At 40.0% G+C, this 26,117-nt stretch overlaps 1 protein-coding gene across 4 annotated transcripts; it reads left to right on the forward strand.

Moving 5' to 3' along the window:
• On the forward strand, positions 1 to 26,117 carry LOC146628364 (plasma membrane calcium-transporting ATPase 1-like). Of its 4 annotated transcripts, none has more exons than XM_085357780.1 (20): positions 1 to 196; positions 2,624 to 2,821; positions 4,192 to 4,449; positions 4,765 to 4,890; positions 5,476 to 5,646; positions 5,945 to 5,974; positions 8,579 to 8,725; positions 9,909 to 10,123; positions 10,424 to 10,666; positions 12,230 to 12,471; positions 12,546 to 12,783; positions 13,637 to 13,816; positions 15,186 to 15,273; positions 17,237 to 17,343; positions 17,510 to 17,701; positions 20,346 to 20,559; positions 21,500 to 21,711; positions 21,803 to 21,910; positions 24,920 to 25,099; positions 25,734 to 26,117. In XM_085357780.1, the coding sequence occupies exons 1-20, from the start codon at positions 1 to 3 to the stop codon at positions 26,115 to 26,117; spliced, it is 3,729 nt and encodes a 1,242-aa protein (XP_085213906.1). The 4 variants fall into 4 exon arrangements, with proteins under 4 accessions (XP_085213906.1, XP_085213907.1, XP_085213904.1 ...); XM_085357781.1 differs by lacking the exon at positions 5,945 to 5,974 and adding an exon at positions 6,564 to 6,590; XM_085357778.1 differs by lacking the exon at positions 5,945 to 5,974 and adding an exon at positions 7,379 to 7,438.

Genomic DNA, 26,117 nt, shown 5'->3' on the forward strand with positions numbered 1-26,117 from the left:
ATGACCAACAACTCTTTTAGTGGGTCCAAATATGTCCGACGTGGCGAGGCCAACCACGATGCAGAGTTCAGCTGCTCAGTCCAGGAGCTGCGCTCCCTCATGGAACTTAGAGGAGAGGAGGCAGTTGCTAGAATCCAGGAATCTTATAGTGAAGTTAATGGACTGTGCGCCCGGCTGAGGACGTCACCTGTCGATGGTAAATATGTTCAGAAATTGTATTTCCTTTGTGTCCCTACAAAACTGACTCCTAGTTGCAGCGTCACAGTATCACAGATGTGAATCTAAGATTAAACTTCAGATTAAATTAAGAGCTCAAACATTTGCACAGGCTACTCAGTTTGCTTCATTTTTAAAAAATCATTTAAGGAAAGTAACAGTGCATTAAATGTGAAGCAAGCACAGGGTGTGCAAACTTCTGCATACACCTCAAAGTTATGATTTTGAATAAATTTAGAACTCTTCACTACTGACTCACTGACCTCCCCTCCCGGCGTGGGCATCATTAAAACAGCAGAGGACATACTAGGTTCATTAGTCTTCAGGGACTGTTGACTGTGTGATGGTCAAAGTCATCTGTGACCTGCAGCTCCTGTTGCTCTGCTCTCTGTCAGTTTCTGGGCAGAGAAAAGCACATTGTGTTCAAAAATATTCAAGTAGAGGATTCGTTGCAGTGGGGATAAAAGTGTTTTTTTCTTCTATTTTTTCTGTAGCTGTAAAGATCAGAATCAGAATCACGTTTATTGGCCATGTATATGCACGGACACATACAAGGAATTTGGTCCTGGTAGATGGTGACTCTCAAGCACATGTGGATATATACAGCTACACATGCATACACAAACATACACAAGTTGTGTAAACCAACCATAAATGTATGTTGTTGGAGGTGAGGGCAACTCCAGTGTAGCTCGGACAAATGGGGAGAAATGTCTCTGGAAGGGCATCTGGCAATAAATCTCTGCCAAATCAAACATGTGGCTCATCAAGAAGAAGAAGAGGAAATAACAGTGTGTCTTAAACAGGGATTGGTTTACTTGCTCACAGTGAGGGTAGCTCAAATTATTTATTTGTGGATCGGATGTCAACAATCTATTTTACATGTGTGTTTTTTCTTCTTAATGTAATCGTGAAATTTCTTTCTTCTGTGAACAAGTATATTAGACTGTTCACTGGAAAAATCACACTCCTTGCCAGTCCACTTTTACCAGTTAGTTAGTGTTCAGGTGTGTTTAGTAGTTTTATCTTTCACTTTTATTTTAGAGGGGGTAGGGACAAATAAGTAAATACTTCAGCCTACTCCTTTTCAAACAAATAATGGAATGATATTTTGTAATGATTGTGAAGGCACATGTTTGAAATGTTTGAAATAAAAATGAACTGAACTGAACTGAATTTTCCTTTTCTTAAAGCACCCACAAGTCAAATCTGCTCATTTACTCAAAATATTTGCTGACTTTGTTCTGAAATGAGAAGCTTGTCTCCTCTGGAGCTTTCTCTCAAGTCAGCGTTTCTTGTTTATAATGCCTCTGCTTCTTTTGCTTTTTTGTGCCTAAGTTGGACTTTAACTTAAGGTTTCCTATTAAACTTTATCTGAATACTGACCCACACAGGGTGTCTTATAGTGACCTACAGACAACGCATTAGGTTTGTCTTTGCTGAGCTTGTCTCATACGTCTGCATTTCCCCCCCATTATTAATTCATTCAGTCTGTCCGTCTTCCACGCGCTCGGTAAACACTTTCAGTGCTTCGACTCCTGCTGAGAGTAAAATGTCAGCAGCAGGTTGAATTGACTGGAAAATCCATTCCGCTGCTTTATTTCTCTTTGTATTGACAGCTGGGGACAGATGACATAAACTCTTAGTGTAATCCCACTTACCTAAACATTCGGAGAATGCACAGCACTCTGCTCACTGTGTTTCATTTTCAGACAACATGAAGAGAAATGTTGGGTTAAAAACCAGTTACAACTGACGGAGCCAGCTGCAGCCACGCAGCAGCTGCAGTGTCTCTTAGGGGATCGGAGTGTGTCCTGACATGTTGTTCTACTCCACAGAGGGGAAACCGCTCTGCTCTTTGCTCCCGCACAACACAATATTACTGAAGAGACACAAACACCAAGTGTGATAACCGATGTGTTACATTTAGAACAAGAGCCATCTGAGACTATAGCTTCTCCAAGGAAGAAAATTTCCTTCCACGACATACATTAGCTGAGGCTCTGGATCCAGAGGGAGATGCAAATCTGTATCAGTTTATGATACTTTCTTAAGACATCAAGGCAATACCATCACTGTATATTTCATCAGTTGTTTTTTTATTTTTATTTGATTTTTGAATGCATTCTCATCGAGCACATCATAGGCCACAGTGTTGCCTTATTACATCTTTGGCTACCTAGATCAAATTCATCTTGAGCGTGCATTTAAAAGATCAATCTGAAAATGTGATATTGATGACACATTTGAACAAGTAATACACTGTGAACTAACAGTTGTGTTTCACCCCTCGTAAAACAGACAGCAAACAGATCAATTAGTTCTAAATACATGTCAGGTTGAAGGTGTGATCCATGTTCAGCTGAACGAATATGGAGTCATTTTATCTTTGTGTCTCCTACTGCAGGCTTAGATGGAAAATCGGAAGATATCGACAGAAGGAAAGAGGTGTTTGGACTTAACATCATCCCTCCAAAGAAGCCAAAAACCTTTTTGCAGTTAGTGTGGGAAGCCCTGCAAGATGTCACACTCATCATCCTGGAGGTGGCAGCCATCATTTCACTAGGCCTTTCTTTCTATCATCCACCAGATGCTGAGAGACAGAGTGAGTAGTTTTCGTTACTTGAAAAGCAAACTAGTCTATGAGTATGCCTCAACATTTTTAGTAGTAGAGCTGTGACGGGTCAATATCTGATCATTAGAAAAGTTAGAGTCCATCATGTGATCAGTGTAATGAGCTTGTATGAAGGTGAACTGGTTTCCACACCAACATTTCAGCAAAGTAGTCTTCCTGGTACTGGTGTTAGGCCAGTTCCCATTTTGGCTGTAATTTGTCATGAAGTAGATTCAACAAGGTCCTGGAAACAATTCTCAAAGATTTCAGTCTATATTGACATGATGGCATCACACATTTTCCCCAGAGTTGTGAAATGCTTCTTTACTCTGCTGGAAGCAGCTATCAGATGTTGGCTACACAATGGGCATAAAGGGATGGAGATTATCAGCAGCGAGTCTCAGGAAGGCTGTGGGCTTTAAATGATACTCTGTTTGTGCCAAAGTGTACCAAGAAAATATCCCCCACACCATTACATACCTTTTCTATTATTTATGCAAAGTCTGACCCAACCGTCAGAACGTCTCACCGGGAACTGAGACTCATTAGATCAGGAAATATTTTTTACAGTCTTTATTTGACCACCTTTGATGAGCGTATGCACATATAGTCCCAGCTGTATTATCTTCTGCAGCTGTAGCACATCTGCTTCAGGGTTCAATGTGTTGTGCATTAACAGATGCTCCTCTGCATACCTTTGGTTGTACCTTGGTAGTTATTTGAGTTACTGTTTCCTTTTTATCAGCTTTAAGGAGTCTGGAAATTTTCTCCATTCTATGTGAGCCCTAGAAATGGTTGTGTGGGAAAATCACAGTAGATCCAGCTAAAGTCATTGAGCTGTTGCCAATCTGCTTGGTTAAATATTTGCGTTAATCAGCAGTTCAGTGGATATACCTAATAAAATGTCCTGTATTGTATATGAAAGCTCAGCTTGACTTTATTGTGCAGAGGGACAAACACACATATGCATTTCAAATGATATACCTGGTTCATCTGTCATTGTCACTGTAATTATAATAATAATAATAATGCTGTAATAATTAACATCAACTTCATCTAACAAGCTGCAGCTTCTCCAAACTAGCTCTGAGCTTCAGTTCTAATAAAACCCTGAAAGCTCCTGACAAGTCCATCCTACGATGCATCTCCAGACAATGTTAAGTGCTGGTCCTTCCTGGCATTTCTGTTATGGCTACTTTCACTGTGCACTCTGCGATTTCACCATGGTGCACCCAACAGTTGAGTAAACGTCAACTTGTGTTTGAAACTGGCATGTGAGGCACTGTTAACAGACAGAAGGTCATGTAAGACTGAAACTGAAAAATGTTCATAAAAGTTCTAGCTGATGTGTCTCTGTTTAGACTGTGGCAGTGCAGCTGGCGGCGTGGATGATGAGAGCGAGGCAGAGGCTGGATGGATCGAAGGCGCTGCCATCCTCTTGTCTGTGGTGTGTGTGGTGCTCGTGACGGCCTTCAATGACTGGAGCAAAGAGAAGCAGTTCCGTGGCCTCCAGAACCGCATCGAGCAGGAGCAGAAGTTCACGGTGGTTCGAGGGGGGCAGGTGATCCAGATCAAAGTGTCCGAGATTGTGGTTGGTGACATTGCACAAGTCAAATATGGTGAGGAAGCAAAATCATGTGTGTAATAATTCACTTTACTAACATTTGGTGACATTTAGTTTGGTATTACTAACAAATAAACAGCTGATACTATTAAATCTTGACTTCTGCAGTCAAATATAAAAATGATTGTATCCTTCTACACAATATCCCCATGTTGTCTTTGTGATGGTCGAAGGTTTAAACCCAACAACAGCGTTATTAGTTTTTTTAAATGGTTATTTTCAAATAATAACTAACCATTGTATGACTGCATGTGGCAAGCAGATGACATAACAGTGATGTAACATAATGACCTGAGTGTTTGTGTTCCAGGTGACCTCCTCCCTGCTGACGGTGTCCTGATTCAGGGCAACGATCTGAAGATTGATGAGAGTTCTCTAACCGGAGAGTCAGATCATGTCAAGAAGAACCTTGACAAAGACCCCATGCTGCTGTCAGGTGCATCACTCTACACTATTTCACATTAAATTACAGCCAAGACCATTGTGACCTGTGCTGTCATTGTTGGAGACGATTACGGCTGATGATTTTCCAGATGATTTTAATTCTGACTACCCTCTCTCGTTTTCTCACCTAAATTGGGAACATCAAATCTGTTCTTACAGCCTCAATCCAATACATATAACAAACTATTATTATTATTATTATTATTATTATTATTATTATTTTAGTCCTTATAGTGAATAAAAACTACAATTTGAAAGCAAACGAACTAGACCAGAATTCTCTGTGGTACATACTGGGCTTCATATGCCCACAGAGGCTGATGGATATAACATTTCAAATGCAGTCTAATTGTTGATTACTAGTCAATTGAGCTATATAATGGGGTACCAGTTGGCTAATAAAATCATCTTCTCTCTCCATCTAGACACGTAGGCCATTAAAAAATGCACTTAATTTTAAAGATGTGAAGAGCATTCCTTTTTTTACAAAATACCATGCTCAACCCTGTTAAGCGAGATACAACGTGACTTGTGTTTTTTTTTTTTTTGGTGAAATATTTCATTTTCACTTTCTCAGGTACCCATGTGATGGAAGGCTCTGGCAAGATGGTGGTCACTGCTGTGGGTGTGAACTCTCAGAGTGGAATAATCTTCACCCTGCTTGGTGCTGGTGATGAAGGTGACAACGAGGACAAGAAAGACAAGAAAAAAGAGGAACACAAAAGGAAAGATTCAAAGGGGAAGAAAAGTAAGTTCAGTAGAATTGAATCCTATTTGACATGCCAGTGTGGTTCTACTTATATCTAAAACATGTTGTCCACATGTGGAGTGTTATTGCTCAAACCCACAGCAAAAGATTCCTCTCCTGCTCAGGTACTACTCCTTTGTTTATGTGTGCAAAACTGCTAACACCAATCAACACCTAACAATGATAACAGTTGACTTTGGAGGTTTTAATAATTTATTAATCATTCTTTATGTATGAGTATGTGGGTTAGTCATGTATGTGTGTAGGCATGGCTTTAATAAGAGCAGCAGAGACGCAGAACAATGCATGGTCTTCTCACAGAAAAAGTGTTAATTTCCTGCATTCCCATGAATTTATTTGCATCAATTTGTGCTGCTTCCTCATATTTACACAAAAATTTATATATGGCCTGCAGATCGAAATTAGCTAGTAGCTAAACGTGGTACAATGCATATTTTCTCTTAGAAGATTCATTTTTTCTGTTCATACATGGTCCCTGAAAAATAAAGTGGAAATGGAAGATGAAAATGAAATTCATGCCAGTGATAAATGAATTATGTGGTTTTTGATTAATTGATTAATCGATTAAGTAATTTATTTAAGAACACCTTGGTCTTTAATAACTACGTGGGTGTATAAATTGGGGATTATGTAGACTACAGCTCACCTGCTGAAAAGAGAATACCGAGCAACAATTCCTTGGGATTAGCAACAAAACCAGCCAACGAAATTTATACACAACCTGCTCATTTTGGAGACTCAATACCTGCATTTGCCACAGCAGACTTAGTGGTTTATAAACTCAAATTTAAGAATATTTTTTGTGAGGAAGGATAGAAAAGATTTATGAATGTAGTGAAGGAGGAGAAAGAGGAGTGCTGCATGACTAACGGCTATTAAATGTTTCTTCTTTACAGGCAAAAAAGAAGACAAAGGCAAGAAAGGTAGGCAAACAAATATGCCATCACTGTCTGTGTGAATGAGTTGATGTGAAGGTTGTATTAAACAGCAGAGCTTCAATTTGTTTTTAAAGCTATCTCTGGTTTGATCATCGACTTCTTGTGGTAGTGAACTCCAGAGCATCCATACCTCCATCTGTCCATGCCGAATGTGTCAGCAATAATGTTAACAGTTAATATGTTTTGGCAGTATGGGTGCTGCTGTGCGCTTCTGTGTTCTGTGGAGAATGGAAACTGAGGAGCCACGTAGAAACCAGCTCGTTCCTCATCCTCTTTGACTGGACCCAGTTCTCTTGGTCAAATGTGTGACATCAATGACATTTATGAGGGTCAAAGACTTGAGGCCTTTCCCAGTCTGTGCTCCTGTGAATCATCATTAGTCATGGTCTGAGTACTGTCCCATATTTAAATTTCACAGGATGATGTGGATAGAAATATTTTAGGGCATGAGTCTTAAATTATATTACAAAAATACAGATATCTGATATTTTCCAATTATCCCGTATTAACTTATCAGTTAAAGAATCCACTTAGTTTTGGTTGCTTAAGGCTGTTTAGGTAAGGCTGAAAATCATGGTTACCTTTCCTACAGTTCTTTGAATGAAATCACATGCAGTCTTTGAATATTAGACTTTGGAAAATTATCATCTATTGTTGATGTGTAGTTTTATGTACATCATGTCCAATTCACAACAGTTGTCTCGAGGTACTTGGTATTGTAAGGTGAAGACTCTGGGAGAGGTAGCCATCTGCTGCAACCAGTTGGGTGTGAGGTGAAAGAGAGGAGAAAAAGCAGTCTTTAAATAGACAGGACAAAACAGTGGAGAAGAAATGTTCACTGTATCAAGTCCACCAGCATCCTGACCCTACAGCGGTATATTTCAGGGTTGGTTCATGGTGACCACATCTAGCCTTAACTAAGTTTTAAGAGAAAGGAAAATTTGAAGCCTAATTTCAAAAGTAGAAAGGTCTCCTGAACGCAAACTGGCTCCACAGAAGAGACATGATTGGGCCTGACCTTAAAAGACTTCGTGTGGGAGGGAACCAATGGGGAAAAGCTAATGTGAGAGAAATATGATCTCTTTCTCATCCCTGTGAGTACTCTCACTGCACAGGCTTTTCAGGGTTTTTTGGAACAACATACAGAATTGTCCAGCCTAAGAGTATCTGTATCTGATATAATTTCAAGATTTCTATGGACCAATACAATAACCTCAGCCCTGAATTCAGAAGTAGAATTCTGATCTTTATTTTTTGCCTCTAGTTTAATTTATTGATTTATGCCATCTTATTTCATAAATAACTATTATGGGGTATCATCTGCATAACAGCACAACACATTTAATTAGCAACTCAGTGTTCAGTATAACATGAAAAGCTTCTATTTTCTGGGCAGGTTACTTCAATCATCCAACCCCTCAAAAAATACTTTATAATAGGTAGTTCAGTTAGACTCTTGGTTCCTTTGGAGTTTCCCATGGTCCTGACAGATCCTCCTGTCTCCCTGTGGTCCCACATGGTGTAGTGTGTTTGGCCCTGTGGTCTGAGCAGTAGCAGCAGGTGCTCCTGACTCTATGATTAGGCCCAAGAAGATTATTGGGCTTAAGCTTGGCAGCTGCTTTCTTCTTCTGCCTACTGCTGGCTGCCTGCCTGTCCACTAATAACCTTGTTACGAGATGGGATCAGCACCCTCACATATATATATACACCTGCAGATATGCTTTCTGAAAGGGGGTTGTTTGATTGTTGGGGTTTCTCTTTATTATTGTGCATTAAAATACACAGCACCTTGAGGTGACTATTGTTGATATTTCGCACAATGTAAATAAAATAAAATTGAATGGAATTTTAAATTTTTATTTAATAGCGTATTAGTGATAAACACTGTTTTCTGAGGGCAGTTTACGAGAGAAAAACTGTTTTGACATTCAAGTGTTTGGATTTCTTTTGTTTGTTCTTTTGATTTCCTGTAGGGGAGAAGAAGGACGGAGCATCCGTGGAGATGCAGCCACTTAATGGTGAGGGAGAACCAGAGAAGAAGAAAAAACACATTGCAAAGAAAGAGAAATCCGTCCTCCAGGGGAAGCTAACTAAGCTGGCTGTGCAGATCGGCAAAGCAGGTACAAACAGAGTCTGATTATTGAGATTTAATTTAGATTTAGAGACCACACATCACTGTGCTCTGAAACACTTAACGTTGATTTTTGACGTGATGTCCATATTTGGCAGACATGGGTTGCTACAGCACGTCGCTCTGGATGTTTGAAATGGGAGAGTTTTGCACCAGATGTCTTTCTGGATGCAACCCAATCGGATCTGTGTCTCCTTACTGGAGATGATCCAGGGATCTTTTACTTGTTAGGCAAATATGTAAAATGACTAGCTGCAAAGCTGCTTTTTTTGTACAAAAATCCTTCAGTGAACGCTCGCATGCAAGGGAAGCTACTAAGATTACGAAGAACAACCACAAACAATAGGAACAAAACAAAGAGTTCTAACAGAACACTAGAATCCATGGCTTTGATGAGAACAACTTATGTGATGATCATGTTGGATGTGATTTATTAAGCATCTCAAAAAAGGAAGTAATTCCTGAAAAATCTCCTTTAATCCAATATTCAAGATCAGAAGTAACAACAAACCTAGATTGCCAAGAGAGTTTCAGAGCAGATGTAAAGTTTTTCTACGTTGCAGCAGACGTCTGACTAATTTTGTAAAGGATGCAAAAACTGCACCTTTGCAGTAGCACTGGCTCACATCCAAAGATTCCAGCAGAAATTAGTTAATCTTTCCTCATGCGAATCACTGTTTATACATTTCCAATTTACAAGTCTTTTAACTTGCGAGTGTCATTTCCGAGAAAGACATTTGTATTCCTGAAGTGTATTTTCACAGAATTTGAACGTTTTTGTTTAAATCTTCCACTTAAAAAGGTTCAAAGGAGTTGTGAAGCTAAAACAACTTGTTTTAAACAAGGACTATATTTTGTCCATAGTGAGTGTGACCACAGCCTGTGGAGCCCTTGCATTGTACATAAAGGATGTGATTATATAGGAGTGACTGTAGAGGAAGAAATGTTTTGTAGATGCTTAATATTTGTCTGGGGGCTGATAAAGCCTGAACATATGAACGCTGTTGTATGCATTTTTAAGATGGTTCAGTGGAAATGAACGCAGATATATAGATCCAGAACAAATTTGAACTTAACTCACTGTTCACTTAATCTGTTATGGTCACAATTAACTCTACAGATGAACTAAAGTCTGTGCCTCTGTTCTCTTCGCTGCCTGTCTTTGCCTTCAGGTCTGTTCATGTCAACTCTCACTGTCATCATCCTCATCACTCGCTTCCTGATCGATACATTCTGCATTCAGGGGGTTGTGTGGCTCCCTGAGTGTGTGCCCATCTACATACAATTTCTGGTCAAGTTCTTCATAATTGGTGTGACGGTGCTTGTGGTAGCTGTACCTGAAGGCCTCCCTCTGGCCGTCACCATCTCCCTAGCCTATTCAGTCAAGGTCTGTTTATTTTCTAAGGGAAATTAAAAAATGTTTGCTATAATAAAACTAACATATTTAGCCTGATGAAACATGCCAGATAGATATTTGATCTATTCTTTTTTTGCAGCACACAGTATTTGTGCAACTTTTACAGAATTATTTATTGTCCACCTCTTTCATTGTAGTAATGACCCGGACTTCAAAAGTAATAATGGAATATTTCAACCCTCGTCAGACAAACTTGGATCAAGCCGAGCTCTTTTGATTGATTCAAAATAAAACCCACAGACTGGTAACATGGCTCTTGTCTTTTATCAGAAAATGATGAAGGACAACAACCTGGTCCGCCACCTGGATGCCTGTGAGACAATGGGCAATGCCACTGCCATATGCTCTGATAAAACGGGCACACTGACTATGAATCGCATGACAGTGGTGCAGGCCTACATCGGGGAACGCTACTACAAAAAGGTGCCAGAGCCAGACCTTATCCCTCCCAAAATCCTGGACCTGCTTGTCCTGGGCATCGGGGTCAACTGCGCCTACACCACCAAGATTATGGTGAGCTGCAAAAATAGCAGTTCATTCAGGAAGCTGAATGGAGTGCAGTGCAGGTTGACTAACACAGCAGTTCAGGACTCATTGGATTACTGTCTCCTGGATCCACTGTATAGCACACAGACAGGAAACCGATTCAGCTACACTATCTATCTATCTATAATATATATATATATATATATATATATATATATATATATACACATACATATGCGTGTGTGTGTATATATATATATATATATATATATATATATATATATATATATATATATACACATACACACACATGTGTATATATATATATGTGTGTGTGTGTGTAAGTGTGTGTGATAGAGACCTAGATGTGGTTAGTTATACTTTCAAATAAGACATTATATGTACATTTCTTTTGCTGACATTTTGTTTTCTTTGCTAAAGGTATCACTATAAATTACATCAATTTGTCTGACAATTATTTCAAGCTTAAAAGATCAGCAGCATAGCCTGGGGTTTGGAATCCTCAAGCAGTCGCCTAATGAATGTGAGAGCCTGTGAACTGACAGATAGGTTTAAGTTATCCTTTATTAATCCCTTGGAGAAATTCTTTGACTTTACATTGGGCAGCCAGCTGGTTCTGCCCAGGAAACCAGATATAGCGCTCAGCCTTTGCCATGTTCAGGGCTGTCTTGACAGAAGAACTAAGTACACTAAAAGGCAACAGAAAGCTACCCTTGTGAAAAATTTATAAAATCTTCTATTTACCCTGGAAAACATTATTGCAGGCTCTTTACCTTACTATATAAAGTGCCTTACATAAATAAAACAGAATTAAACTGAAATGAATTAATTTTAATTGAACCTCAGACAGTGATCATTATTTGACTGTCAAGGATGAAATATCTAGTTTACAGCTGCAGCTACAGTTGTATTGATAGTGACAGGCTGTTTTTCTTGTACGTAGAATAGTAAGTTTATTGATATCTAATTGTGCTTAGTTTTCAGACTGAAAACAGTCTAGCATTAAAAATTCATGTGGTTACGTTATAAACATAAAATTTAATTAGAAAGTCCAATAAATGCCAAATTTAACAACAGATAAATACAACTAAATGTGTTTTCTCATACCAGACACTGTATTAAAGACTAGCATGCCACAAGACAACTCTTGAATTTACAGTTTGGCAGGCATGAACTAGTCATTTTTAACCAAAAGTACTAGTTTCAGCACAGTGTGTCCTTAAAAATTTTCAGGAAACTGGATAAGTGGAGGACAAAAGAAAAAGTGTCAACCCTAAAACACCTACAGCAGATGAACAGCATCTGAAAGCCTTTACTGCTGTAAATTACAGCAAAGAACACAACATGGAGGGAAATCAGACACAAGTCATACATAAGCACATATACAAGATAAAAAGGCTATACATGAACTGACTTTTATTTTTAAATTAACTTTAAAACCTTGTTGTTGAAAGTTGTGTATTGAAGCTTTTGATTGTTGCTGTATCATTTCATTATGTGTGCTGTTGTCATATTGTGTACATCAGACTTCTCATTAAAGACTTAACTTCCCGATGTTTCTTCTCACAGCCTCCAGAGAGGGATGGTGGACTCCCTCGCCAGGTGGGAAACAAGACTGAATGTGCCTTACTGGGATTCACCCTCGACCTGCGCCGAGACTATCAGGCCATTCGCAACGAAACCCCCGAGGAGAAACTTTTTAAGGTCTATACCTTCAACTCTGTGAGAAAATCCATGAGCACTGTGCTAAAGAACCATGATGGCAGCTACCGAATGTTCAGCAAGGGTGCCTCTGAGATCCTGCTTAAGAAGTAAGTTTACTGCTTGTACTCACACAGCCGTACACAGTAAGATGATGATCACATGACTATCTCTGTGTTTACAGATGTTGTAAGATCTTGACGGCCAGTGGTGATGTCAAAGTCTTCAAACATCGCGACCGAGATGATCTGGTTAAAAAGGTGGTTGAGCCAATGGCGTCTGAGGGACTGAGGACCATCTGCCTCGCCTACAGAGATTTTCCTGTGTCTGATGGAGAGCCTGACTGGGACAATGAGGCCCACATACTAACAGGTCTCACATGCATCGCTGTAGTTGGCATTGAGGACCCAGTACGACCTGAGGTATGCCAACACAGAGACAGCAGGCAAACCAGTCTTTAGAATATTGGCTATTAGCAAAGATCTGTCTATTTTAACATTATTGTGGCATGTTTAATAAGACAAGGATGCCAAAGTAATTTTACATCGTGGGCCAGCTTTGATCTTAAATGGGCCAAACCAGAGAAACTCCTCTTTCTGTCAGTGTAAACATATTTAACTACACAATTAATCCCATTTAATGTGGAATTTCAACAGAACAACTCAGTTTTTCTACATGATAGAGAAATTCTTTTGTAGTAAATGCAGGAAATCTGTCAGCACAAATAAATATGTAAAATTACACTTTCTATACAATGTCTCTTTCCCCCCTGAGGACCCACTGTAAAAAATATAAATTTCTAAAGTAGAAAGGGACTTCTCTGTGTTATAATTGATGTTGTTTATCTATTAGTTAATTACTTTGGTGTAATATGAATAGCTGTTGTGGATGTCCTTATCAGAACAAAACACTGTAAAACCAATGAAAATATGGTTAAAAGTCCCAAATCTGCCCTCCCTCAAAATTTCCAAAGCCATCCAGTGGTCTGGTTTGGGGCCTTTGCTGGGTAGATTCTGTCCTATTGTTTGACACCTCTGAGCTAAAGTACAGATGTCTGAAAGACTGGATCATTGGCTACAATAATTCAGAAACTCTGTAGACACCATGGGACCGGTATTTTGTCAGCAACATTTCATTGTTTGTAAAACTATGATTATTGCAAAAACTAGCTGTGAGTCAGTCAGTATTTTTCTTTGTTCGAACCTTTTATTTTTTCAGTGTTCCAATCAAGCTCACGTACTAGATGCATGTTTTTTCTTTTCTTTTGCTCCATAGGTTCCAGAAGCCATCAGAAAGTGCCAGCGGGCTGGAATCACTGTTCGCATGGTGACTGGAGACAATATCAATACTGCCCGTGCAATTGCCATTAAATGTGGCATTTTGCATCCTGGAGATGATTTCCTGTGTTTGGAGGGCAAAGAGTTCAACCGACGCATTCACAATGAAATGGGAGAGGTCAGACAAACATAAAGAAAGAGGATTTGACTGATCAGTAGATGACTGTGAAAATAAGAAAAGTGACACAATAAAAACACAAACATTAGAATGCTGTGTGAGATGTGCATTTATGCATTTACTTACCATTATGGCCTGGCTCACTGTTACAAATGTGATAAGGACTAGTCTATTGGTTTGTTCTCCATTTTTATGCTTCGTGAGCCAACCAGTGCTGCCACTAAGCACCAGTCACACACACTTTTCTTCACTGTCCTTCACTTTAAATCAAAGGTACAGCAGAGTATTTTCATAAAGCCTTTAATAACACAGTTTGTCTGCATTAGTTTGTTTTGCTGCACATTTCACAGTATGAGAAAAACATGATGTCACATGTTAAAAACATGAGAAGAAGAAAGTGTACTTTATTGGTCCCCGTGGGGAAAATCCCTCTCTGCATTTAACCCATTCACTCAGTGAAGCAGTGGGCAGCCACTGGGCGCCCGGGGAGCAGTGTGTAGGGACGGTACCTTGCTCAGGGGTACCTCAGGGTAGCTGTTCAGGGGAATCGAACCCCCGACTTTCCGATCATGGGGCCACCACTCTACCTACTGAGCTATCCCTGCCCCCATGAGGACTTATATGTAAGCTTTAAATTTAACAAATTTCCCACGTGTGAGACTAATAAAGGTTATCTTATCTTATCTTAAATCTCCATTTTATGCCACTGAGCAGTCCTTACCTTATGATCTTCCACTTCTGTCCTGTCTTTCTTTTCTTTCTCCATCTCTGAGTGAAGTTAGCTCTCATTCTCTCCCTGTGAAATACAATCAGCTGGACCTTAAGGCAGCAGAAGCACTGTGTGACAAAATGCACAGACAAACAGTTGATAGAAGCTGCATTTATTTATGCTTGCTACTCTTTTGAAGGGGTAGCAGGACAACTGCAGTTGTTCTGGTGTTGTGCCAAAAACAAAAAAACACTGGCCCACTTTAACCCCTGACCATGGCACAAAGTTTTGCCTCGTTCGTCTCTTTTTATGCAACAAAAAATAACTACTCATGTGAAGTACAGATATATGAAAATTCTATTTAATTACAGTAACAAAGTATTTGTACTTTTTTACTTCCTACCTCTGTAACTTTAATTCAATTTGATTTGATCAACATAGCCTCAGTTAATGATAGTTATCTGAACAACAACAGTTATTCTATGGTATGGTAGAGGCCCTCTCAATGATCTGCTCATCCCCTTGAAAATTGTGAGGAAGCATATGCTGCATCTGGTTGGAAGGTCAGCACAATTAGTCGGACAAACAGTGATTTAAATCAATATTCTGCCGTTAAAACATAGATTTTTTTTTGGTCTTCTCTCTCTTTTTGTTTTGCAGATTGAGCAGGAACGTCTTGATAAGATTTGGCCCAAGCTCCGAGTCCTCGCTCGATCATCTCCAACGGACAAACACACTTTGGTCAAAGGTTAGACACATCTGGATCAAAGAGGGGGGGTGGGGCAGGAGACAGTTAGTGACAAGGGGTAGATTGAACCATTGAGAGAAGGACAATTTATGTTTACAGGAAAATTTGTACACAAGAAGGTTCATTTTGAGTTACATAAATATGAATATTAAAAGCAATAGAAATTAAACCTTACAAAGTAAATATAAGAAAATGTGGAAAGAAATTGAAAGGCAGCTTATGTTAAAGTTGATCCTTTGGCACTGTTAAACATTAGTAAGGTATTAGTAATTATTGAATTCATTATTTGTAAAGCATTTAGTTTTGTAACCAAGCCTCTAAAAGTCAAAAGAAAAGAAAAGCAAACACCCATTTTTAACATTTCATTTATCAGTTACATCCAGATCCAAAGAAATATTGATTAAGCATTCTAAAAACGTAATTTTGAAAATGGATTCTATCAGGAGTAATGCTTTACAAATAATGAATAAAGTATTTACTCATACCTTATTAATGCTCAAAAATGTGTAGTCATTATAACCAGTGTTGGTCAAGTTACTTGAAAAAAGTAATCAGTAACTAATTACTGATTACTTATTTTCAAAAGTAATTAATTACTTAGTTACTTTTTAAAAACACGATTTACAACCTGAATAGGTAATAAAGCGATAGATCTTTCAGCCCAATTCTACTTTTTCTACATAATTGAGCCCGTTCTCACTCCCGAGGCGTAACATGTTGACGTTTTGTCACGTCCCGCGGCGTTCCTGAGGAACGCGAAAGGAGACCTTCGGCGTTCTTATGGTACGCGGCGGGTTATGGCTGGAATCCAGTGCAATGACGCTCCCGCGGTAATAGACGTTCCAGCCCTGTATTCCAGCCCTAAACCTAACCTTATCCCTAGCCCTAACCATAACCTTATTCCTGATCTTAACCAGGACTATAATGATGTTAAATAGCGTGTTTCTAAGCGATTTGAAGAAAAAGAGCGAACATGTGTAGATGGAGTCCAGACGGTTCTCATATTTCCTCTTTTTTCCGAGGTCGTCATTTAGGAACGTGGTGGGTAGCCGAAAACGTAATATGTTGACGATTTGTCACCTAGCGTAAAATGTTACGCTTTGGGAGTGAGAACGGGTTGAATCGATCATACAAAATGTAATCAAATGGAAAGGTCCCTTTTTAAAACTTGTTTTATTAGTTGTAATCTTTTAACTTTATGCATCAAGCAAAAAATTTAATTATATGCAACATTCTCTGACTGGAAGAAATTTGTTTAATATTTAAACCTATTTTCTGCACATTCCAGCACATAAAATATATTTTGGTGTGTGTTTACACTCACTCTTTCAAATAGATGCAAGTAAAACACAGCAGAAAATAAATAAAGTCACAGACTAGCGGTCCTGTTGCTCTATTTTCACCTGTAAAGCAGGAGTGGCGTAGGGAGGTTTACCCTGGTGCAGGTGTGCCGCAGCGGTCAGTGGAAGAATCCGCGAGTTTCTCTGTGAATTTCCCATTACGTCGTAGCACACTCTGTGCTTGCTCGGAAGTTTAGGGGGTTTTTTCGCTGTAAAAAGAAGTTTTCTTCTCACGCACAGCAGAGGCTAATGTTTTTGTCACTTTTTATGGAATCAAACTTAAAGTAAGGTCAGTGCTTCCACGCTTTAAACACTGCACGCTCATACTCTCTCCCGCACTCGATATATGATCCACTGTTGATCGGCACACAGCTGTTGCCACGAAGTCGCACTTGCTTACGTCACTGTCATGAGACATTCTCGCAAAAAAAAAATCACGGTTTTAGTAACGCAGTAACGCAGCGTTCCTACGGGAAAGTAACGGTAATCTAATTACTGTTTTTGCAATAGTAATCCCTTACTTTACTCGTTACTTGATAAAAGTAATTCGATTACAGTAACGCGTTACAAGTAATGCGTTACTGCCCATCTCTGATTATAACACATATCACTTGTCTTTTCAGGAATTATTGACAGCACAGTCTTTGAGCAGAGGCAGGTTGTTGCAGTAACTGGAGATGGAACAAATGATGGTCCTGCCCTAAAAAAAGCAGATGTTGGCTTTGCTATGGTAACTTCAGCAGTCATCAAAAGTCAATGTATTTTAACATTTAGTTACATGTTGTTATAGCATTTTTGCAATGGTGTTTAATATTAAATGCTATTAAATATTGAATATTATTTGCACTGATAATAACGATAGGTTCGTAAACTAGCATACATGCTATGATCTGCAGGGCATCGCAGGGACGGATGTGGCTAAGGAGGCGTCTGACATCATCCTGACAGACGATAATTTCAGCAGCATTGTTAAGGCTGTTATGTGGGGCAGGAATGTCTACGACAGCATATCTAAATTCTTGCAGTTCCAGCTCACCGTCAATGTGGTTGCTGTCACTGTGGCCTTTACCGGAGCCTGCATCACCCAGGTCAGAGCCACCTGAAAACCTCCACTGTCTATCTGTGACTGACTTTAACCATATGTACTGTACATTTATTTAGCTAAATTTTAAAATGCAATTTTCTTGGAATTTCTGTAAATACTTTGGAGTAAAATGGCTAAAACCCAACTGGGTCTGCATAAATATAGAGGGTGAACCCCACTGCAAGAAGTGGGACAGTTCTTGGTGCATGAAATATCATTTCTTTGATGAAGAATGACCCAGAGCTTGAGAGTGAGAGATACTAGCTAAATATAATTGTGTTTACCTCAATGTATGCTCAGCACTCGAGTTCTGGAACCAGTCGCTTGGAGAAGCTTTGTACTTTATTCAGCTCTGGACTGGAGGTGGAGACTATGTATATTTGTATATCCCAGTTTAGTGGGCAGTCACTAAACTGGGACAAGTTGCTGTGTGTGAGATAGAAAGAAAGTGGTTGTGTACCATTGGGTTGTTAAATGGTTGTTAAATCATTTCTGCCAATATAGTTAATGAGAGCTCAGAGTATTTTTGAATCCCTGGGTGGGGTCCTGGAAGGTGCCCCTACTGGGGACTCCATTGTCCTGCGGGTGGACCTTAATGCTTATTTGGGTAATGACTGTGACTCCTGTAAGGGTGTGACAGGGAGGAATGGCCTGCTGGATCTGAACCCAAGTGGTGCTGTTATTGGACTTCTGTGCCTAGCTAATATCATGTCTAACTATGTGGGTGCTTTTAAGTGCACCTTGCACCAGGAATTGCGATCATAAGCCATAGCTCTCATCTGGGGTAAGGGATGGGTGGGGCTCAGGAGGTAGAGCAGGTTATTTACTAATTGGAAGATTGGTGGATTGATACCTGGCTGTTGCAGTTGGCATACCAAAGTATCCTTGGGCAAGATACTTAACACTGTTTTTTCTGATATGTTCATTAAAATGTGAATGTATATGAACATTAGAAAGCACTCAGACATAGAAAAGGTGCTTGTGTGAATAGATTAACAAGAGTATCCAGAGCCAGAAGTATCCCATACGTCCTGTATAACTGGATATATTATATAGGAGATGTAAGCATAAGAAAGAGCCCTTTGTCACTTGTACTCTTTGTAACCTTTATGGAAAGAATTTCTAAGTGCAGCCAAGTATCAGACATGGCCAGTTCCATTTTGCAGATGGTACAATTCTATTACTCTTACTGAACACTACCTGGGTCAATACCTTGCAGTGAGTATAAAGTGACTGGGGTGACAATTAGCACATCAAATTCTGAGACCAATGGTTCTCAGCTGGAGAGCCTCCTCTGGGTAAATGCACTGCACCTCTTATATAGTGCTAGTTCTACTCTATTTGAGCACTCAAAGCACTTTATACAACTTGCCTTATTCACCCATTCACACAAGTACTTTCTTTGTAAGCTCTTTCTATCTAACATTCACACAGCAACTTGGGGTTAGTTTCTTTGGCATGCAGACTGAAGCAGACAGGGATTGGACCACCAGGGATTGGACCCACTCTGTCTCCTGAGCTACAGCCTCCCCAGAGGAGTTCAAGTATCTTGGGCTCTTGTTTACAGGCGAAGAAATAAAAGAGTGGGAAGTGGACTGAAAAACAGGTGTAGCATCTGCAATGTTGTAGATGCCTATTGCCTGTTGTGGTGAAGCATGTGACTGCAGAGTGCAATAACATTCTTACCCTGCCCCATGGACACAAACTATGGACGGTGTCAAAAAGAATGAGATCATAGATTTAAGTGGGAAATTAGCTTTCCCTGAAGGGTGTCTGGGATCTCCCTTAGAGATGTAGTGAAGTGTTCAGTCATTTGTGAGGGACTCAGAGTACAGCTACTACTAATCCACAATAAAAGAAGGATGATGACCTTGGGGCAGACCCCTGACATACTGGTGGTTTGGACTGTGTCTGCCACATATGTGCAGCCACATATAAAATATAACATATAAAATATAGCATATATCGCATTTTACATCATAAATTCAGAATGAGAAGATTTTGAGGTATGGTTTTTACAATTGAGGTTTATGGTTTTGTGTATTTTAGTGCATATTTATTCGTGACTTAGTGACCGTTGTGTATAATTTTGGTCAGGTAAGCTTGTTTTAAATGTCCTATAGAAATAAATACAGAAGTACTTGAGTTGACTTTATTTTGACTTCAACAACCAGACGAGATCACTTGAAAATGATTCAGGCAAACTGGGTGAACATTTTATTTTGGTTGGATGAGTAGAAATTAGTAGACATGATATTACTTCCATGCACCTATCAGAGTTTAGCAACGTTTAAAGCTTAAGTTATTGCAGAGATGGTTATGGGTTTACAACGTGAGTTCTAAACTACTAAAGGCATTGGAACCTCTTGAATGTTGAATGCTTACATGAAGAACATCACAATCAATATCCTTCCCGAGAATTGTCTAAGGAGCTTGGAAAGAAAATTCCTGAGAATTAACAAACTAAATTCTCAATACCAATTCCCATCCTAATATTTTTAATTAATGCTTTGTGTATATAATCAAAACCATAATTTGAAATTCTGTTTGTAAATGTTTATTCATAGGTGCCTTTTCTGTCTGTTTATGCTTTTTGGATTTAACGGATGATTTTCCTCTTCTAAATACCATACAAAAAATGTTTCCAGGACTCTCCTCTGAAAGCTGTGCAGATGTTATGGGTGAACCTCATCATGGACACATTTGCTTCGCTGGCCCTTGCCACGGAGCCACCGACTGAGGCACTGCTGCTCAGGAACCCATACGGCCGCAAGAAGCCGCTCATCTCCCGCACCATGATGAAGAACATTCTGGGACATGGCGTCTACCAGCTGACCATAATCTTCACCCTACTCTTTGCTGGTCAGTGAACACATCACACAAGACCAGTTTTACCCTTCTTTGTTAGGGTCGCCATATTAGGAGATTTTATAGTACATGGCCCCGTCCATAATTCTGGCTGGTTTGTAGGGTATGAAATACTTATTTCACTTAATGACATGCACATTAATTTATAACTTAAGGTGACTGCAGCAATAGTGGTGACACAGCGTAAGTCAAATCAGGACCAATCAAAATGGGAAAGATACAGATACAGGTGTAAATACACCCAAGTTATCCTGAGGAAGCAGTTTGATCCAGATTGTTTGGGTACATATGACCATATTCTTTTAACAATGTATAAAGGTGATCTGGGCACTTTATTACTGCACAAGCAATAATAAAGTGCAGTAAGATGAATGACTTGGTTTAATTTTGGGTCAGGTTGCGGGTCTGGTAATAATAACTGGATTATTAGTTCCATAACCCGACTGTAGTTGGTGGGTTGGTAGGTGCGGAAGGATATAACAGGACAGCTTTTGCTAATGGAAGTAATGCATTAATAATGCATGTTTATTTGCATACAGAACATGAATGTCAGCTTCAGTTCCAAATGTGAAGATACCTTCCAATGCCAGGTGTGAACTGACACACTTAGGGCTCTCCACGTGTGATCAGATCAGCCAAGATGAATGTTGATGCTGAGTGTTTATCACAGCACTCCCTTCAGTCACACATCTTTGTACTGTATTTTACATTACGTCCATATATGTAATAATCTTGTGTCTTTTTGTAGTTTGTTGTCCTTGTAAACAAACTTTACGAAAGCTGATTCTTAAAGGGATTTTAATAGGTTTTGTGTGGCAAATGTCACTAAAGTATTGCTTGAAAATGTCTTAGTATTTACTTATTTTTTTTTAAAATTAACATTTTTGAAAAATATACAGACTTCATGTTCAGTGACCTTTGATCCTCCTTACAGGTGAGACGCTGTTTGACATCGACAGTGGCAGGAATGCCCCGCTTCACGCCCCGCCCTCTGAGCACTATACCATCGTGTTCAATACTTTTGTCCTCATGCAGATCTTCAATGAGTTTAATGCCCGCAAGATCCATGGAGAGAGAAACGTTTTTGAGGGTGTCTTCAGAAACCCCATCTTCTGCTCCATCATCTTCGGAACCTTCGTCTCACAGGTAACCCTGGAAAAAAGAAGTCGTCAGCCTGTTCAGGCTCGATGGAATTAAAAGAATTTTCATATAATGTTGTTGCTCTGTCCTCTTGTAGTTCATAATTGTACAGTTTGGAGGTAAACCTTTTAGCTGTGTGGACCTAACCCTTGAGCAATGGCTTTGGTGCATCTTCTTGGGCCTCAGCAGTCTGCTGTGGGGACAGGTAAGAAACTGTTTTTGCTAAAATGAAAATTTTTTAAATTGATTGCTGTTACGATTATTTAAAAAGAAAGTACACTTTTTTATTTCTAAGGTTTTTTGTATCAGGACATTGTCATGGTCCTGGGTCATTTGACCCAGCGTTTTGAGTTTTCCTGTGTTTTTGTTATTTTGTATTATGATCTATGTATACTGTAAGTTCTCGTTGCTAGTCTTAAGTTTATTTCCATAGTGCTTGGTTATCCTGTTTTGAGTTTTTTATGGTCCCAGTTAGGGATGGGGATCGTTTAGGTTTTATCCGATACCGGTGCCAAATCGGTACTTTTGAAACGGTGCCGGTGCTTAAACGGTGCTCGAACCGGTGCTTAAAGAATGGAGAACACAAACTTTGTCCAAAAACCTCTCATGTTCAGCTGTTTTTTTTGTAAAAAGATAACAATGTTAGCCTTTTCTGCAGCTATGGGGCATATATGGCATCACTCTTGGCTGGAAGCAGTGCTTAAACAATGGAAAAAACACAAACTTTGTCCAAAAACCTCTCATGTTTAGCTGTTTCCCACTTTTTCTTTGGTCATTTTTGCCTTTTTGGCCGGGGTGAAGGGAGTATCTGCCATCAAACAAGAAGACAGCCGCATGTAACTACGACGGTATTTGCTAGTTCACCTTACATGCATTAATTTAATAACGTGGTTAGCCTGCTCAACGTAAATTACACACGAACAACATGAAGCTACTCACACAGAGAAGAACGGCTGCTGCTGCATCATCATCCTCATCATTTCTGCTACACTGGCAGGGCTAGGGGCCAGGACTCCATTCTTCGGGTTTTTGGGGGATGTTGCTCCGGGTCCGATAACTGGCAACCCACCCGACGTGCACGGTGTGAGGTCTCGCAGCAAGCTATCAAATACGGCGCATTTCTCGGCTTTAAAAAAAAACGCTATGCGTCGCCAGCTGTTTAATCGGATTCGAGGTGTTGCCTCCTTTGACAGTATCACAGTATCAGCTTAAAGCACTTGTTGCAGGCTGCTGAGTTTGCATATTTTGCTGTGAAGTACAGCCAGACTTTTGACCGCTTCGCCTTGGGCATTTTTAATCTGTAGCTCTGCTCTAACAGAACGTACGTACCTGGCCCCGCCTACTATCCTCGGAAACCTAAAATGATTGGCTAGAATCTAAAGTGTATCACAGCTCAGGAAAAAAAAGCACCGAAATAAAGCACCGAAATGTGCGCTGCTTTTCGGTCTGGTTACTACCGTTTATGTAAGAACCGGTGCCATCATGGCACCGGACACCGGTACCCATCCCTAGTCCCAGTTTAGTTCCTTGATTATTTAATATTTTTCCCTTGTGTCGTTGCCCTCTGTGTCTCCCTCTGTGCATTTGTGTTTATGTGTTTGTATGCGTTCTTGTGCCTTGTTTCCCCTCCTTGTGTTTTATTCCATAATTTTTATCCATCCTCCACTCCTGTGTCATGTTCCCCAGTTTCCTGTTTTATTGTGAAGGTCTCGTGTTCCCATGTTCAGCGTATTTTATTTTGCTTCCCCTGTGGCGTCATGTTCATTTGTAGCAGCTGTGTTCCTTGCGGGTCCTCACTTCCCCCGTTATCCTTCTATGTATTTATCTCAGCATCTCGCTCAGTCCTGTGTTGCGATCTCCCTCATGGTTGTGTGTCTCTCCTTTCTCCCAGTTTAGTTTTTGTATTGCTGGGAATAAAGCTGTGTTGTTTTTGGTTTTTTTTCCCAATTTTCTCCGTGTATCTGCATAATCTGTAATCTGGTCCTCAGTTGGTTTAAAAAATTATTTAAATACAAACTTGACGAAGAACAGCGATACATGACATATTACACTATATCATGATTAAACTAAGCCAAAACACAGAAGCACTGTATGAAGTTTACCCTTATTGCTTTCATAGAAATTGACAAGTAGGAGCCATGTGCTGCGAATCAATTCCTTCTTCTTCTTTTGGCTGGTCCCAAAGAAGACCAGCCACAGCAGATCGCTTTATGCCTCTCATTTTATTCCTAGTATCCTTTTCTGATACATCAACCCAGTGGATGTCCTCTTTCACTACATCCATGAATCTTCTCAGTGTTGTTAGCTAATAGCTCCATATTCATGGTAAATGGTAAATGGACTGGTTCTTATATAGCGCTTTTCTACTCTTCTGAGCATTCAAAGCACTTTACACAACTTGTGCATTCACCCATTCACACCCATTCGCACCAGCACATTTTCTAACTAACATTCATACTCCGATGGATGCATCGGAGAGCAATCTGGGGTTAGTATCTTGCCCAAGGATATTTGGCATGCAGTCTAGGGGAAGCCAGGAATCAAACCACCAACCTTCCAATCAGTAGATGACCTGCTGTACCGCCTGAGCTACAGCCATTCAGTTTCCTTTGTCCAGTATATCCACTATCCCTCCTCTGCTCAAACAATCTGACTTGCGAGATGGTTTAGAAATGGTTTAAACATTCCAACAGTAACTAAAGCTTCCAACAGACCTTAAAGAAATAACCACTATGACTTCATGCCTATGACATCTGCATAATGTGTCGAAGAACTATCAACTGAAACTAAAGTACGGTGAATCAATCAGGCAAGTCATTAGGAACTCTTTGTCTTTTACAATGGGAGTGGTGTTAAAAAGAAATAAAGTTAAAAGAACAACTCACATTCAAAAAGACTCACACTCACTGGTAAACATTGCCCGCCTCAGTGTGATGGGCATAATTTTACCTGAGCCTACATTATGTTAACAGAAATAAAAAAAACAGACTAGTAAATGCATCAATAATAGACCACAAGAGTAGGATGCTCAATACCACAATACTTGAATAAACAAAATAAATAAGAGAATGGATGGATGGATGAATGAAGAAATAATGACCTCTTTGCAGATAATCATCATGAGACAATGGTTGCATTAAATCTTCATATTGAGGTGTCCAGGATGCGCTGCTGCTATCTTTGACAGGTGCAATATTTTTTTTAATTTTGTCAGTTGGTGTCAAGTGTCCCGACAAAGTGGCTGACGTTTCTGAAGACAGCAGGTCATGCCACACTGCAGGAAGAGATCCCTGATGGGTCCGATGAGGGTAATGATGTGGTTGACCACGGAGACCTCGAGCTAAGCAATGGCCACATCCTGTGGTGCCGCGGCCTGAGCCGCATCCAGACACAGGTACGATTTCAGGCTTAAAGATACATTTGTGTCTCATGTGTTTTGCCAGATATCTTTTGTATAATTATCTGGTTAAAAATTCCTGAGGAGATTTAAATTTCAACTGGTTGTTGAACCACTGTTACCATCAGAAATCGTGATGTCATCAATTTGTGAAGTTTAAACTACAGAGTAAATCTGTCAGACAGGAAATAAAGTGATTGAATGATGTAGGACCTTATGTTTGGGCTTATTTTGATCAACAGTCAGAATCTATGTGGTTGAATGTCCTGTAAATCAGCGGTCCCCAACCCCTGGGCCACGGACCGGAACTGGTACGTGAGTCGTTTGGTACCGGGCCGCGAGAGTTGAGGATTGGGTGTGAAATGTATGGTTTTCAGGGGTTTTATTGGTTATTTTGTTATCGTTTTTATCGTTAACTCAGTTTTCCTGGGTCTTTTCACGTGTGTTATGAATAAATCTTATTTTTTTCGGTACCGGTACTAGTTTTAATTTGTTGTATTTATCCGCGACACCTTAAAGGCCGGTCCATGAAAATATTGTCAGGCATAAACCGGTCCGTGGCACAAAACAGGTTGGGGACTGCTGCTGTAAATGATCTACCTGAGTTGACTCACTGTCTCTGATCTCCCAGATCCGTGTGGTGAAGGCCTTCAGGGACAGTGTGTCTCCCTATGAAGGTCTGGAGACACCTGAATCTCGCAGTTCCATTCACAACTTCATGAATCATCCCGAGTTCCGTATTGAAGACTCAGAACCTCAGATCCCCCTCATCGATGAAAATGAGAGTGAAGATGATCCCCCTACCAAACGAAACTCTATTTTCATCCCACCGCCACTTACTGGATTGTCCAGCCAGCCGCCTCTCCCCTTCACCCCCAACGAGAACAACAACGCCTTGGACCGTGTCATCCCGTTACATAAGGACATCTCCAGGTCTGCACTGGTCCCTCCCAACTCAGCAGGACTACCACCCTGTCCAGGAAGCCCCTTGCACAGTCTGGAAACCTCACTCTGA

Source organism: Diplotaxodon limnothrissa, linkage group LG7, assembly GCF_057381915.1.
Source record: "Diplotaxodon limnothrissa isolate DT_005_m linkage group LG7, D_limnothrissa_male_GT1.1, whole genome shotgun sequence".
Taxonomy (NCBI): domain Eukaryota; kingdom Metazoa; phylum Chordata; class Actinopteri; order Cichliformes; family Cichlidae; genus Diplotaxodon; species Diplotaxodon limnothrissa.

Bases quoted from the DNA above. Each gene is read 5' to 3' on its own strand.
- LOC146628364 (XM_085357778.1), top strand. From the start codon at position 1: ATGACCAACAACTCTTTTAGTGGGTCCAAATATGTCCGACGTGGCGAG. The intron at 5,647-7,378 runs GTAAGTTCAGTA...GTTGGGTGTGAG, and splicing joins AGATTCAAAGGGGAAGAAAA to GTGAAAGAGAGGAGAAAAAG. The intron at 25,100-25,733 runs GTACGATTTCAG...CTGATCTCCCAG, and splicing joins TGAGCCGCATCCAGACACAG to ATCCGTGTGGTGAAGGCCTT.